At 42.1% G+C, this 16,664-nt stretch overlaps 1 protein-coding gene across 2 annotated transcripts in view; it reads left to right on the top strand.

Moving 5' to 3' along the window:
* The window catches only part of GABBR2 (gamma-aminobutyric acid type B receptor subunit 2), an 842,117-nt gene that overhangs the window by 335,171 nt on the left and 490,282 nt on the right, over positions 1–16,664 (top strand). For both annotated transcript variants that reach the window (XM_068236712.1, XM_068236713.1), the window contains exon 3: positions 10,845–11,015. In XM_068236712.1, coding sequence (XP_068092813.1) covers positions 10,845–11,015 — 171 coding nt within the window. The remainder of the gene's footprint in view (positions 1–10,844; positions 11,016–16,664) is intronic.

The following is a 16,664-nucleotide window of genomic DNA, read 5'->3' as shown; positions in this document are numbered from 1 at the left end:
TAGGTAACAAGGTACAGTAACATTTTTACTACTATCATATCCAAAAGCAAGAAAGTCCAACATTTTGATTGTATATCGTGTGTGCTTTTAAATCTGAGTGACAGACTTGACCTGATACAGTGGTACAGTAAAACACATTTACCATTTGGCACTGTTGAACAGGTAGCACATACTGTATGTTTATGCAACTAGCAAAAATGGTCATCTCATTATTAACAAGATGATGCACATTAAATTGATCAGATATATTTGTGTAGCTAACAAATCCATGAAAATAATACACTATGTAATGGTGTGTCTAAAAATGCATATATCGTGCTATGGAGAGATAAATGCAGTTGCATTACTCTTGTAGAGCCCTCAAATAAACCAAGTGTGAGTGCTAATGCCGTACGTTAAAAAGGGGCGATGGGAAAAAAGGGCGCCGGGTTTTTAACGATAAACATGGATTACGTTTAAAAATGTATTTCGTTTAAAAGTAATGTTTTTAAACGTTATAAATCATTAAATAATGTGTATTAAATCGGCAATTGTAAAAACGTTAATCTTTCGTTTAAATAATGAAACGCATAATAACGTTTAAAAAAAATTACTAAGTAACCCTCCCTGTACCTACCCCTAACCCCTAGACCCCCCTGTTGATGCCTAAACCTAAGACCCCCCTGTTGGTGCCTAAACCTAAGACCCCCCTGTTGGTGCCTAAACCTAAGACCCCCTGTTGGTGCCTAAACCTAAGACCCCCTGTTAGTGCCTAAACCTAAGACCCCCTGTTGGTGCCTAAACCTAAGACCCCCCTGTTGGTGCCTAAACCTAAGACCCCCCTGTTGGTGCCTAAACCTAAGACCCCCCTGTTGGTGCCTAAACCTAAGACCCCCCCTGTAATTTTTTTCGTTTAAAAATAATGTAAAAAAAAAAAAAAAAAGTAATGTTTTTCGTTTAAAAATAATGTTTGGGAAAAATATTGTACTGGTTTTCGTTTAAAAATAATATTTAAACATGTATAAATCATTAAATAATGTGTAATCATGAGAAACAGTAATAAAACATTAAGTCTCCGGGCGCCGCTTTTAAAACGTTAGTTTTCTCCGGCGCCCTTTTTTCCTACCGGGCGCCCATTAAACGATATTTATTATAGAAGTGAATGGCGGCGCCCGATTTGTCCACTAGCCTCAGGCGCCCGAATTTACTGTTTCCGTGCTAATGTGCTGTGGCCAAATTAAACACATACAGTACCAATAATAACCCTGTGCATTCTAATATATCTGCACACATCTACAAACACTACTGTAAAAATAAAGGATATTCATTCCCAAACGTTCTGTACAGCAGCCAGCATAGCAAGCAGAAACTTTATTCATTAAAAATTGAAATAGGTTCACACTGGAGTCTTGTGCCATTCAATAAAGAGAACATACAAATATGTACATTCTATGAAAAACTATGTCCTCCATTTTAAAAACTTAATGAGCCTCTGTGGTGAAAATCTTAAAATTTAAAATATATGCAAATATATACAAATAAGAAGTATGTTTCTCCCAGAGTAAAATGAGCCATAAATTACTTTTCTCCTATGTTGCTGTCACTTACAGTAGGTAGTAGAAAATTGACCTGGCCGACAGATTTTGGACTAGCCCATCTTCTCATTGCAGTATTTTTTTTTTCTCATGGGGGGTTCTCAGGGTTTACTTTATTTTTAAAAGCACCACGGCCGGATCCACAGTATAAGTGTTTTTGTGAGCGATTGCATTTGATTAGCGCTTGCTGAGCACTTGTTAAAAAATCGATCCCATTCAGTTTCATTAAAATCGCAGTAAAAATCACCGCAATTGCGTAGGTTTTTTTGCATAAGCGATCTCAGCAATCGCGTTGATTTTTACGTGATTTTTACTGCTATTAAAATGAAAGTTAATGGGAGAGATTTTTTAGCAAGGGCTAAGCAAGAGCTAATAAAATGCAAGCGCTCACAAAAGCACTTATGCAGGTCCTTCTAAAAAAATTAGCATATTGTGATAAAGTTCATTATTTTCTGTAATGTACTGATAAACATTAGACTTTCATATATTTTAGATTCATTACACACAACTGAAGTAGTTCAATCCTTTTATTGTTTTAATATTGATGATTTTGGCATACAGCTCATGAAAACCCAAAAATTCCTATCTCAAAAAATTAGCATATCATGAAAAGGTTCTCTAAACAAGCTATTAACCTAATCATCTGAATCAACTAATTAACTCCAAACACCTGCAAAAGATTCCTGAGGCTTTTAAAAACTCCCAGCCTGGTTCATTACTCAAAACCACAATCATGGGTAAGACTGCCAACCTGACTGCTGTCCAGAGGGCCATCATTGACACTCTCAAACAAGAGGGTAAGACACAGAAATAAATTTCTGAACAAATAGGCTGTTCCCAGAGTGCTGTATCAAGGCACCTCAGTGGGAAGTCTGTGGGAAGGAAAAAGTGTGGCAGAAAATGCTGCACAACGAGAAGAGGTGACCGGACCCTGAGGAAGATTGTGGAGAAGGACCGATTCCAGACCTTGGGGAACCTGCGGAAGCAGTGGACTGAGTCTGGAGTAGAAACATCCAGAGCCACTGTGTACAGGCGTGTGCAGGAAATGGACTACAGGTGCCGCATTCCCCAGGTCAAGCCACTTTTGAACCAGAAACAGCGGCAGAAGCGCCTGACCTGGGCTACAGAGAAGCAGCACTGGACTGTTGCTCAGTGGTCCAGAGTATTTTTTTGGGATGAAAGCAACTTTTGCATGTCATTCGAAAATAAAGGTGCCAGAGTCTGGAGGAAGACTGGGGAGAGGGAAATGCCAAAATGCCTGAAGTCCAGTGTCAAGTACCCACAGTCCGTGATGGTCTGGGGTGCCATGTCAGCTGCTGGTATTGGTCCACTGTGTTTTATAAATGGCAGGGTCAATGCAGCTAGCTATCAGGAGATTTTGAAGCACTTCATGCTTCCATCTGCTGAAAAGCTTTATGGAGATGAAGATTTCATTTTTCAACACGAACTGGCACCTGCTCACAGTGCCAAAACCACTGGTAAATGGTTTACTGACCATGGTATTACTGTGCTCAATTGGCCTGCCAACTCTCCTGACCTGAAACCCATAGAGAATCTGTGGGATATTGTTAAGAGAAAGTTGAGAGACGCAAGACCCAACACTCTGGATGAGCTTAAGGCCACTATCGAAGCATCCTGGGCCTCCATAACACCTGAGCAGTGCCACAGACTGATTGCCTCCATGCCACACCACATTGCAGCAGTCATTTCTGCAAAAGGATTCCTGACCAAGTATTGAGTGCATAACTGAACATAATTATTTGAAGGTTGACTTTTTTTGTTTTAAAAACACTTTTCTTTTATTGGTCGGATGAAATATGCTAATTTTTTTAGATAGGAATTTGGGGTTTTCATGAGCCGTATGCCAAAATCATTAATATTAAAACAATAAAAGACTTGAACTACTTCAGTTGTGTGTACTGAATCTAAAATATATGAAAGTCTAATGTTTATCAGTACATTACAGAAAATAATGAACTTTATCACAATATGCTAATTTTTTGAGAAGGACATGTAGTGTGGATCAAGCCTTAGTGAATGGCTGTTGCTGTTGCTCCGTTCAACTGCCAAAATAGTGTGCAGTGAGCAGGGAGGCTGTCCAGCATTTTTCTATAAATCTTTTTCAGGGAGTGACTGTGAGAATCTGCTCAGCTGCCTGTGCAGACAGGCAGCTTTTTGACCACTGTTCAGGTCTGCATTCTGCAGGTCTCTTTAAGAGAGACCTTTTGTCAGTTCTGCAGCTTGCTGCAGAGGAATTTGCATAAGTTTATCATGCAAATTGCCTAGCCACATCCATTGTGGGCTTGCTCTATAAGTACTATCTGTTTCCCACAATGCTTGGCTGGTCATAAGGACTCCTTCCTGTGAAACACTCCTGGAGGAGTGTCAGCCATGCTCTTTGTTTGAAGATCAGCTTAGAGTTATTCCTGGAACTTGCACTAGGCAGGTTTCCCTAGTGCAGTTAGGATTGTTTATCTGTTTTGTTTGTCTGTTGCGATTGTCCTGTCCTAGCGACAGGAAATCATTCTGTGTGTCTGGGTGCTAACCGCAACAGCGGTTGTTGCTGGTAGCCCCTTCTGATCTGTTTCCCTGGATCGTGCTAGCCTCTTTTCGCTAGTTCTGTGGATCCTTCTGTTCTGCCTCCCTGGATCGTACTAGCATCCTCCGCTAGTGCTGTGGATCCTTCTGTCCTGCTACTCTGTACCTGGATCGCACTGGCATCCTGCGCTAGTGCTGTGGATCCTTCTGTTCTGTCTTCCTGGATCGCGCTAGTCACTTTCGCTAGTGCTGTGGATCCTTCTGTTCTGTCTGTCTGAATCGCACTTGCCCTAGCGTTAGTGGCAGTGGATTCCTCTGGTCTGGATCTTGGAGCTAACCTCGGCTGCGGTCGCTGCTGGTTACTCCTTCTGTTTGTCGTGTGCTTGGATCACACTGCTCTGACAGCAAGAGCAGTGGATCTTTCTGATACCTGGTTCGCACTGGCTCTGACGGTAAGAGCAGTGGTTCCTGTTTGATCGATTCTCGTTGTCTCTCTGTTTGCGTGCGCTTGCTGGTGCCTGCGGTAAGGCAACCGTGTAGCAAGCGCGTTTGTGTGGTGTCTGTCTTGTCTTGGTTAGTTAGGTGTGCTTGTCTCTATTGTGCTTATCACGTGGAGACCACGCACAAACGCGTGCACTGTTGCGAATGAGTGTGGTGCTCGCGTTCAGTTAGCATTTGTTATTTTCCTTGTTATTCTCATTGTATTATTTGCTGTGCCTTTGCTAACCTCGTATTCTGTTCTGATCTGCCTTGTGTCACGTCTGGCGATCGCACCTCTCGTGATCGCGTTCCTATTTTCATATCTGCTGTTGTGTGTGCACTGTCGCGGGGTGGCGACTAGGTTGGCGCACACACATACAACCTGTCCCTTTACTCGTTCTCATTCGCAATCGCCTCTCTTGCGATTGCGTTCTGCGCTTCGTACAATTCCTGTCTGGCATTTGTGGAGGTACAGAGGATTGGTTCCTCTGCACTCCCCAGCGCCATCTGCCGACAGGAATTTCCCTCTACGGGTGCGTAGCACCTTTTGCTGGGTTCCTGCAAATATACGCTTGTGGAGGATTTCCGCCGTATCAGCGCACGCGTTGTGCGCTGATCACAGAGAAAGTTCCACAATCGTTACAGTGACGTTATAAAGAATAAAGGCCATGCTGAGAATCCCCCATAAAGAGATGGACTAACCAAAAACCTGTCGGTAATATCAGATTTCTACTACTTACTGTAAGTGACAGCAATGTAGTAGAAAATAAATATATGGCTCATTTTACTCTGGAAGAAATGTACTTCTTATTTGTATGTGTTTTACATTTTAAGATTTTTGCGACAGTTCCTCTTTAAGTCGTTTTTATCAGTGTCTGTGTTCAGATTGCTGTACACATATTTTGGTGTACAAAGGGTTAACATTGGTACATACATTGAACTTAAAGAAAACCTGAACTGAACATTAAAAGTCAAAATAAACATACACAAGTCATACTTACCTCCTGTGTAGTCTACTCTTCAATCTATTTTTTCTCTCCTGTGTCCTGTTTGTCCACTGTGATCAATGGAATTCTACGTCCTCCATTTTGAAAATAGCCATTACCCCATAACAGCTTTCTGGTCAGCACACAGTTAGACTGTAACATCGCCCACTTGAGCCATAGGGAAACTTGGACACATCAGTTCTCCTCTCAGCTGTAACTGACAGCAACTGATATATAACTGACAGCAACGGATATATTTCAGTTCTGACAAAATGTTGTCAGAACTGGAATGGATCACTGTAAGAAGAAAATGGTGAGCTTCTGAGAGGAACTGATGGCAAGGTAACTATGTAATGTTCATTTGAAGTTACCTCATGTGTTTATTTTAAATAATTTTACTCAGTACAGGTTCTCTTTAAAGTCCACCTGAAGTGTGAGGTATATAGAGGCTGCCTGGCTGTCCTGCTGATGACCTGCCTTTAATACTTTTAGCTATAGACCATGAAATAAGCATACCGATCAGATGTTTCTGATAGAAATCTGATTGGATTAGCTGTATGCTTGTTTCAGGTGTGTTGGTTGGACTGGGACACTAAGGGCCCACCAAGAAAGTTTCAGCCTGGGGCAGCACACCGCAGCATAAAAAGAGGTGTGGCTGTGCATTAGAACATGGGTGTGGTCATGATGGGTGTGCCTAGAGTATAGGTAGACAGAGATATAAGTGTGCCGCCAGTATAGGTAGCCTATAGACAGAGGTATATGTTTGCCCACAGTATAAGTAGCCTGTAGTCACAGGTATAGGTGTATCCCCAGTATAGGTAGCCAGAGGTATAGGTGTGCCCACAGTATAGCTAGCCTGTAGCCAGATGTATAGGTGTGCCCCCAGTATAGGTAGCCTGTAGCCAGAGGTATAGTTGTGTCCCCAGTATAGGTAGCCTAGGCTGCCTTAGCTGAGGGGTGGACTAGAAGCATGAACCAGGTCACCAGGAGCAGATGAAATGCTCAGAGGGAGTAGAGCAGAGTGACAACATGCGTCTCAATGTCCAGGTGACATCACACTTCACTCGTGTGCAGAGAGGCCAAGCCCAGCCAGCCTCAGGACTCAGGAGCAGACCAGTCATGTGTGATGATTAATTATGCTGCAGGCGGCAGTTTGGAATTTCAATATTTTTACTTACATTTGACAACACAGCTCACATATGCTCACAGTGGCAAAGGGCATGGATATCAGATTCATCATTACAAGTTAAGGCAGATATGAAGCCTTATGTAGCAATGTATAGAGTGGAGAATTTAGAGAATGTCACTTGTTAAAATGTCCATGAAAACTTACAAAACATCATCCAAATATTGCTCACAAGCAGAGCATTCATGGCTTACTACCCATTGTGGCACAATAAAAACCTCACTGAATTTAAACCATTTCAAGATACTCACACCTGCACACAGCCTCCACATGGCCTCCACTATCTGCACCAAGAACCCACTTAACCCGTACCCACACCAAAAGTACCTGCATTCAAAACCCATGTGATGCCCAACGCCCACCCATAGCCAGCATAGCCAGCACAGGCATGGCGCAAAGTATTCGCACCCATGTCACATCTAGTACCTGTACCCAGCACCCACATGACATCAAGTACATGCACCCAGATCTTACATGGCACTAAGTATTTGCAATCAACACCTGCATGACACTCGATACCCAGCCATAGCCAGAACCCACATGACACTCTGTACTCACACCCAGAACTCACATGGCACTAAGGACTTGCAATCAACACTGGCATGGCACTCAATACCCAACCATAGCCAGAACCCACATGACACTCTGTACTCACACCCAGAACCTACATGGCACCCAGCATCTGCATTCAGCAGCATGACAATCAATACCCCCTAGCCAGAAACGAGGAGGGGAGGCATGCGGGGGAAGGCATTGCCAGGCCCCTTTTTTTAAATTTGAGCACCCCCCAGTTACGGACCCTCTGCACGGCCCTGCTAAGGATTAACTATGTACAGCTCTGTTAGGTCCATCAAATGTATCATACCATAATTCAGGCACCCAAAAAAAATAGCAGCAGCAGAGTTCTGCTACATGTAGGAGTGGCGGACATGCTGGGAGCAGTAGTTCAAGAGAATTTGGCTACACTGTAGCTGAACTTTGGTGCAACATTACAGTTCACTACTTCCTGATTAGCAGAAGTAGTGAGTGGTGCTGGAAACAGAGCAACCCGGTGGCACATACGTTTCTACAATGAAGGGGGGAACACAAAGTGGGGCCCAAGGTGAGGGAGGGAGGAGTCAGGTTGTGGCTGAGTCCCAATATGCCCGCTGTGCGCTCCTTCATTGATCCCCGGGCGGACACCTGCGACACCCGCTCCTAGAAACGGGGCTGGTTGGCACTTCATATATTTCAAAGTCATCTGTATTGTGAGTACATGTTGGAATGCCACAGCCGGATATTATATAAAAGCTGTTAATGGTGGATTCACCACTCAATGCCTTGAAGTAGTCCTAATCTTCAAGAATACAGTCCTGTTGTCCTCCAAAGCAGCCAGCCGACTTTTCCTGTTTAACAGCCTGTTATAGCGTAACGTAGCGTAGCGTATATAAGTAAATGTAAAAATAGTGACTCATATCTGCTTGCTGAATATGTTATATAATTATCCTTTACATTGATATCCACATCAGACTAACGTAAGATGTATTAGAAATATTTCTCAAATGTATTTAACTAAATTGCTATTTGAAATTGAATCAGAAATTGAATGGATATATCTGCGTGAATTTCATATGCAAGATTTAGGACAAAATAAAATGATCTTATTTTCTATCATCTTCTCACACCGTCAGTGGTTTTTTTCTCTAACTAAACTAGCATTTACTTTTTATATGAAAACGGAAACCTAGAATGTTGCTTGAAAATATAGTAGCATCTGTGCACATACATTTCAGCATATTAAACAATGTATAAATAGCTTAAGCTGAATACATCCGTAACAGGGATTTTTCTTTCTATCTGCCATTTGACATGTACATAAATATGGGTTCATCATATTGTTAAATGTAAAATGTTATCCACGTGGTTATTAACAGTCACAACAACTTCTTGGGAGCTTCAGCATTCACTGATTCCATTGGTAGTGTAAAATGTGTAATTAAAAGATGACTTTCATAAAAAGAAAATACCTACTGAATATTTAAACACATACAGTCTATTGGTCCCAGGGGTATACAACAGCATTTTTCACGTTGACTGCAGGAGTTTCATAATCATTTTCTAAGCTAATAGACTTTTCTCTAAGGGCCCATTCCCACTGAACAGGCTGGCCTGTATATCACTACATTGCACACAAAGCCAAGATGTAGAGACAGTTTGCTATCCATTCATCAAACTGGTGCTTATTTATACCAATGCAATACAATAATGAGCAGCACGTTCTCATGCATCATTACCATAGTAGTGCATCAATTGAAGAAGTAACCCATGGCATTGCAACACATTATACAGAAGACTGCCACATTATCTGTGATGCTGTGTGTTTCCAATATGAAAGACTCTTAAAGAATTGAACATTCCTTCCATTCTGATCTTCTAATTTTACATGCTGACAACAACAAGTAACTAACATGCATGGATTCCAGTGATGAGCGAAAATGCCGATATTCTTTCTGCATTCATTTTTTGTGAAAATAATGTAAAATTCAACTTTCGAGCAAAAATGCCATCGAAAATAATTTTGTAATATGTTTTTTCATTTTTTTTTTTTTTTTTTTTGTGTGAATTTTAGCGCTAAAATAAATTATTTTCAAATTTTTCGCAATTTTTTTCACAATGTTTTATATCAGAAAGAAAAATGTATTTCCTTTGACCATATTGCAAAAATACAATGTATTTTCACAAATATTTTCTCAAAATCAAAAATAGCATTTTTGATGCGAAAATGACTGGCAAAAATTTGCAAGCAGCACTAATGGAATTCAATAAAAAGTCAATAAACAAATCTATATTCTGAAGTAGACAGGCCAGGGTTACCTTTCTTTCTATTATTTAATATTGTGATATACTATCCTATATAATAATTTGCAAGGGTCCCTGCGTCAGTGCTTTTTTGCACTGCGTATATGCTGGGACAAGATGCAGAGACACTGCTGAGAGCCAGAGGAGGACGGGGCCAGAAGGGGCGGTCATGTGTGCGCGCGGCGTGCACATGGCATGCGGCATGCTGTGCGCCGGGCATGCGGCTGGTGGCATGTGCGCGCACGGCGGATTAGTGACAGACCTAGCCCATTTTTAAACAGGCTAAGGTCACTAGTACACTGTAAGTCTTCTGCGTGTCTTCTCTGCACCCTGCCCCCGGTGTCACATAATGTGGGGAGGGCATACTTGTTTCTTAATGGGAATCTGAAGTGAAAATTAACTTATGCTGGGTACACACGATACGTTTTTACGCTCGATGGATTCGATAGATAATTACCGTCATGTCCGATATTCCTTCCGATCGATTCTGTGCTCGATTTCTCATAGAAGTCAATGGAAAAAGATAAGAAAAACAAGCGGAGGATAAGAGAATCAAGCGCAGAATCGAGTGCAGAATCGTGCGGAAAAAACGATCGGGTGGAAAATTGAGCGGAAAAATGTATCGTGTGTACCCAGCATTATGATATAATGAATTGGATATGTAGTACAGCTAGGAAATAGAACATTAGTAGCACAGATATGAGCCTCATATTGTTTCCAGTACAGGCGGAGTTAAGTATCTATGCAAAAGAACTTCTCTGAGCTCTCTGACTAATTTAGTATTTTTTCTAAAGCACTTATACATCAAAGAAACAATGAAAGACAGCTTCAGATAAGATTTCACTGCAGGGAAGTTGAAAGGATCATTAGCTCTGCACTGTTTCATAGTTTAAAATGCAGAGTGTTTTTTGTAAACTGCAAATATTAGAGAATGATGCAATGTTATAAAAAAAAAGCTGTATAAAGGAAAATTTAAAAAATCAGAGTGTTTTCTTTGCTACTAATGTTCCATTAATTATTTGTACTACACATACAATTCATTATATCATAAGTTTTTTGTTGGTTTTTTTTGCTTCTGTGTCACTTTAAATCCTACCAGTCTACAGTAGGAGATAACTGTAAAACCAGGTTTGATTTGCGGATATTTGTTAGCTAGGTCACATACAGAAACATTTATTAATTTACAAAAAAATAAGTATAATATAATACAACATGATGTATTTCTCTTTTACTTTTTTTCAGTTGTCCTTTGCTGCAACAACTCCAGTTTTAGCAGATAAGAAAAAATATCCTTACTTTTTCCGGACAGTTCCTTCAGACAATGCAGTAAATCCAGCCATCGTGAAATTCCTTAAACACTTCAAATGGCAACGAGTGGGGACATTAACTCAAGACATACAACGATTCTCAGAGGTACGATGAAAATCTGTATTTTCTGGTGTGCACAGCTTATACTGATCATAGATCATAGATTATAGTTATATTGAGGCTGCCATTCTTATCATCCATCTGAAAATTGCATACACATGCAATACCACCTGCAAAGACGGGTCCGCCGGACCCTCCCGCTGGTCGGACGTTCAGCCGACAGTAGTGCGTGTAGTGCGTCTGCTGAGCGGATCGTTCAGAAACAGCATTATAAGTCCGTTGACAGCGCGTACACACACACTACTGTCGGCTGAACGTCCGCCCAGCGGGAGAGTCTGAAAGACCGTCGTTGCCGCCTTCAGTGCACCTGACCTGCAGTTTTTCTAGATGTGGTAAACCAAGGCTCTCTGGCCCCTATATAATTCACTTTTTCTCCTAAGTTTTCTCCCAGGAGATAATTTTTAATCTTCTCATTAAACATTTTCAGCAATCTGCAATAGAAAACGTACCGCAATTGCAGGTGAAAAGTACTGCCAAAATCATTCTGGTTATATTCTTGCTTGATTGGGTCTTAAAAGGCATTTTATTGAGTGTGTAAAGATTACCTAGAAGAAAACTTAGAAGCCAAATTGAATTGAATAAGGTCCTCTGTGAGAAGGCATGGTGGCTAAGGTGCTAGCACCTCTGCGGGAGCACTAGAGACTCTGGCTCCAACCTCAGCTAGAACACAATATGGCTGGAGCTGATACGTTCTCCTTTTGTTTGCATGACCTTCCTCCCACTTCTCAAAAACATGTTAGTGTGTTAATCCCTCACTCCCCCGACAACTGGCTTTATGCTCTGTTAAAGGAGTTCTGTGTAGGTTAAAAAGTAAAATGAGCTGACACTTACCTGGGGCTTCTATCAGCCCCCTGCAGCAGCAATGTCCCGCGCCGTCCTCTCCTGATGCGCCGTTCCCCGCCGCCGGTCCCCGTGTAATCACGTGATTACATTGCGGCTGTGCGGCTGAGCTCTCGCTTCCGCGCGCGTCATCAGAGCTTACTGCGCAGGAGCAGTACAAGAAAACTCTTTACTGCGCCTGCGCCTGCTCCAGATGACGCAAACGGGAGCGCGTATTATTTGTCTGTCGTCAGACGAATTGTGCCTGGTGCCGGCGGCGGGGAACGGCGCATCGAGAGAGGACGGCACGGGACATTACCGCTGCAGGGGGCTGATAGAAGCCCCAGGTAAGTGTCAGCTTGTTTTACTTTTTAACCTACAGAGAACCCCTTTAAGGTTTAGAAGGTGATCTCCTCTGAGAGACAATGAGTGACATGACTTGTTTGATGTACTCTGTAGAGCAGAAAATGTTAGTCCCATATGTGCACAATGCTAGTGCCTGTAATGGAACCAGTCATAGATTTGATTTGGTGCACTAATAAAGCTGGCATTTTCTGAACTTTTACTGATCCACTGCCCTGGAACCTGTAGATGTATACTTCCATCAGAGTCTACCATTCTAACACAGATGTTTCCCTTTTTTGATGGCGTTTCTTTCACGTAACTAGGTTAACTAAACGTGGATACTAAAATAATCTGGATCTCCATCATTATACATGTTATTATGCGGTTTAGTGTTTTATGACAGTGAAGCATGCCAACACTAAGAAGGCTGACTATATATGTTTTTTACAGTCACTTTACATAAACAGTGATTTCCTACCAGGTGTGCCGCTGACACATCTTTACATTCATCAGCATAATGAGAAAGAGCATATTGTATTCAAGGCTTGTCTTTCACATATCAAGTTTGTGAGCCAGACATAAACACACTCATACACTCCCTCAGGCCTCTTGCACACTGCAAGTGATTCTGATTCAGATTCTGCTTTTTAATCAGTTTTTACATCCGATTCAGATTCCGATTTGCAGTTTGCTCCCTGCACACTGCAAAGCGGAATCTGAATCAGATGTAAAAACTGATTAAAAAGCGGAATCTGAATCGGAATCACTTGCCGTGTGCAAGAGGCCTTAGTCACACACACACATATGCACACACATGCTCAAACACACACATTCTTCTTTATGTTAATTTTACTATTCTTTCAGTAACTCCCATTACATTCCAATGTGATTTAATCAAAGGATGCATCTTGTGTCCAGGTTTGCTTGATCACTTATAATATACCCAGGCCAGTAGAGATCGTCTAGGATCAGTGGAGATGTATTTGTAAATTAAGCCCAATGTGTAAATGTTCACGTGCTAAAGGGCAAAGTAATCACAGCAAATCAAAGCTTTCCAAATCTACCAGCTAATCAAACTGTATCCAATGCTTTTCTATGAGTTTTCATAGACATGAAAATCTTTACTTGTCATGATTTATTCACAGAGCTCTTAAGCAACATAAAGGATAATTGGCTAGAACTCTTGTCTTTGCAAATAAAGAGTTCTAGGCTCAAATACCAGAATGGGCACAAAAGACTGTGATAGCTCTTACAGTGGTGATAAAGTGCCCTGTGAAAAAACTTGTATGCTGGGAATACACGGTACCGCTCGATTGAGCCAGTAGATGGCTTGATAATTTCCGACATGTCCGATCACCTGCCCGATCGATTCCGCGCTCGATACCGCATGGGGGACAATGGAAAAAGATAAGAGAAACAAGCAGAAGATAAGAGCGGGGAATCGATCGGGCAGCATAATCGAGCGGTACAAACCGCACCGTTTATTCCCAGCATTAGTGACAGATACACTAATGATACATTTTCCTGTGACAGATCCTCTTAGTGAAAGATACTTTGTGACAGACCGACCAGGGCCGGATTACTGACCAGGCAACAAAAGCAGTTGCTTGGGGCCCCATTCAGAGTCAAAGGGGCCCCATTAGCACATAAACCAGCCCTTGCCATCCTGTCAGCGGTGGCTGGATGGTGTAATGGTTAAAGGGACTCTGAGCAGTGCAGTAACTATGGAAAGATGCATATCATTTTAAAGCTCTCTTTCTCCTCTTTCCAATGATATCTAAACAGCTGCTCTATGCCTTTTAGTTTTTGATATTTTCGCGATTGAAATCGCGGCCACAGGACGACTTTTCTCCAAAGTCAGCGGTGGCTGGATGGTATAATGGTTAAAGGGACTCTGAGCAGTGCAGTAGCTATGGAAAGATTCATATCATTTTAAAGCTCTCTTTCTCCTCTTTCCAATGATATATAAACAGCTGCTCTATGCCTTTTAGTTTTCGATATTTTCGCGATCGATATCGCGGCCACAGGACGACTTTTCTCCAAAGTCAGAGGTGGCTGGATGGTATAATGGTTAAAGGGACTCTGAGCAGTGCAGTAACTATGGAAAGATTCATATCATTTTAAAGCTCTCTTTCTCCTCTTTCCAATGATATATAAACAGCTGCTCTATGCCTTTTAGTTTTCGATATTTTCGCGATCGAAATCGCGGCCACAGGACGACTTTTCTCCAAAGTCAGCGGTGGCTGGATGGTATAATGGTTAAAGGGACTCTGAGCAGTGCAGTAACTATGGAAAGATGCATATCATTTTAAAGCTCTTTTTCTCCTCTTTCCAATGATATATAAACAGCTGCTCTATGCCTTTTAGTTTTTGATATTTTCACGATTGAAATCACGGCCACAGGACGACTTTTCTCCAAAGTTGGCAGCTCGATTCAGCACAATGCAATGAAATATAAGGAACCCAGGGGGATATAATTACAAACATCATGCTGGTAGGTGTGAGGATGTAATGAATTAGTTGTGGGTATGCTTAAAGGCATATCCACAGGCACTGCTTGGAGTCCCTTTAAGGGCTCTGCCGCTGACACATGAGACCAGGGTTCGAATCTCAGCTCTGCATGTTCAGTAAGCCAGCACCTATTCAGTAGGAGACCGTAGGCAAGTTTCTCTAACACTGCTACTGCCTATAGGGTGCGTCCTAGTGGCTGCAGCTCTGGCGCTTTGAGTCCACCAGGAGAAAAGCGCGATATAAATGTTATTTGTCTTGTCTTGTCAAATGATGCCGTGCCCTGCTGATTGTCTTCAGAGCCAGGCTCTCCTCCTAGGTCCCCCTCCTGCTACTGTGCGCTCTGCCGCTGCCCACTCCACCCTCCCTTCCCACAGAGAACCACAGCTGCAGCAAGAATGATAGCAGCAGATGGCAAACGCTCACTCACCTATCCATGATCCAAGCAATAGAGATCCCGTCATCTGAAACCCATCTGTCTCTTCTACAGTGCAGCCGCTCGCTCTGAACTTCCTGATTCTCAGATCAGACATGAAGTAGGAAGTAGTAATAGTAGTAGTAACAGAGCGGCAGCACTCTAGAGGAGACAGATGGGCTCCGGATGACGGGACCTCTATTGCTTGGATCGCAATAGGTGAATGTGATTCATCTGGTGTTTTCATTCTCCCCCACTGCGGCTGCCTTCTCTGCTGGACTATCGTATTCACTGGGATGGAGGCTGCATGGTGGCTGTCTAGTTTGGGAGGAAATTGGTTGTTCGGTGGTGGGAGTGGTTATGTAATTCTGTCTGGGCTTCCGGTTTGGCGGTGTCCAGAGCTTTCTGCTATTGCCAGGCTGGAGATGCAGGGGGAAAGTGCTGCTGCTGTGATATCTGGCGCCCTCTTCACAGGGGTGCCCCAGCCCCTGAGTGCAAATGTCCCAGCCATTCATCTCTCACTCTGCATTTTGCCGCTGCTATTCCCTGCATTGTGCACCCACAGAGGAAAGCGTGCTGTTGCCCATAGCAACCAGTAGCTCGGCTGCCCGGTGTGTGCGACATATTGCTGTGCAGCTGCATCTTCTGATTCTATTACGACATGATGGGGGGGCCCAAATCAGTTACTTTGCTTAGGGCCCCATTTAGCCTTAATCCGGCTCTGAGACCGACTAGTACTGACCAATACTTAAATTGAAAAATTCCATTGTCGACATCTTGTAAGACAAAACTAATAATAATGTTGGGTTTATTAGGCAAAGCCTTCTTGGTAACTAGAAACAAATATATAAAACTCAAATGAAACAGCAATTAATACATTAATTTAAAAAAGTGTTAAAATAATAAACAATGGACTATTATTCTAAGGGGTCACAATAAGTTAAAGCTACCACCTAACGTGAAGGCAAAGTGACCAAACATGCAGATTGCACAACATACTAAGAATGTTCATTGAGGCCCTTTGGATTCAATGAAATTACATTTTCATTCTAGAATGTCTCTGGCATGTTAAGCTTATGATCTGGAGTAAATGTATTTGAAAATATGTGTTCAGTAAGAATTATGACAAGCTAGTTGGGTAGTTGTTTTGAGTATAAAAATGCTTGTTTTAAATAGCCAACTCTATCATTAAACCTATATGTGTTCTGGCTTTGAGTGTCAATTAGGTGAACCATACAGACACTCAGAGTAAAGGCTCATACACACATCACACCATAGTCTTTGGAAAATGAAAGATCACAGACCAATCTTACCACCCTTCATGTAGTATGAGAGCCATACTCTACATCTACACAGTCTTTTCTATGGAGCTGAACTCCACATCAGAAAAAATTCTTTGCAAGATGCTGAACACACTGATGCTGTACAGAAACGAAAGAACAGTATCTGCAAAAGATCTGTTCCTGCCAATAATCCATTCCTGCAAATTGCAATGATAGTCTATGAGATCTGCAGATCATCATAAACACATGATTTAACTGACATTC

Source organism: Hyperolius riggenbachi, chromosome 5 (genome assembly GCF_040937935.1).
Source record: "Hyperolius riggenbachi isolate aHypRig1 chromosome 5, aHypRig1.pri, whole genome shotgun sequence".
In the NCBI taxonomy this organism is placed as follows: Eukaryota; Metazoa; Chordata; class Amphibia; order Anura; family Hyperoliidae; genus Hyperolius; species Hyperolius riggenbachi.
The sequence above is the reverse complement of the archived record's forward strand: the minus strand, read 5'-3'. Positions and strand labels throughout refer to the sequence as shown.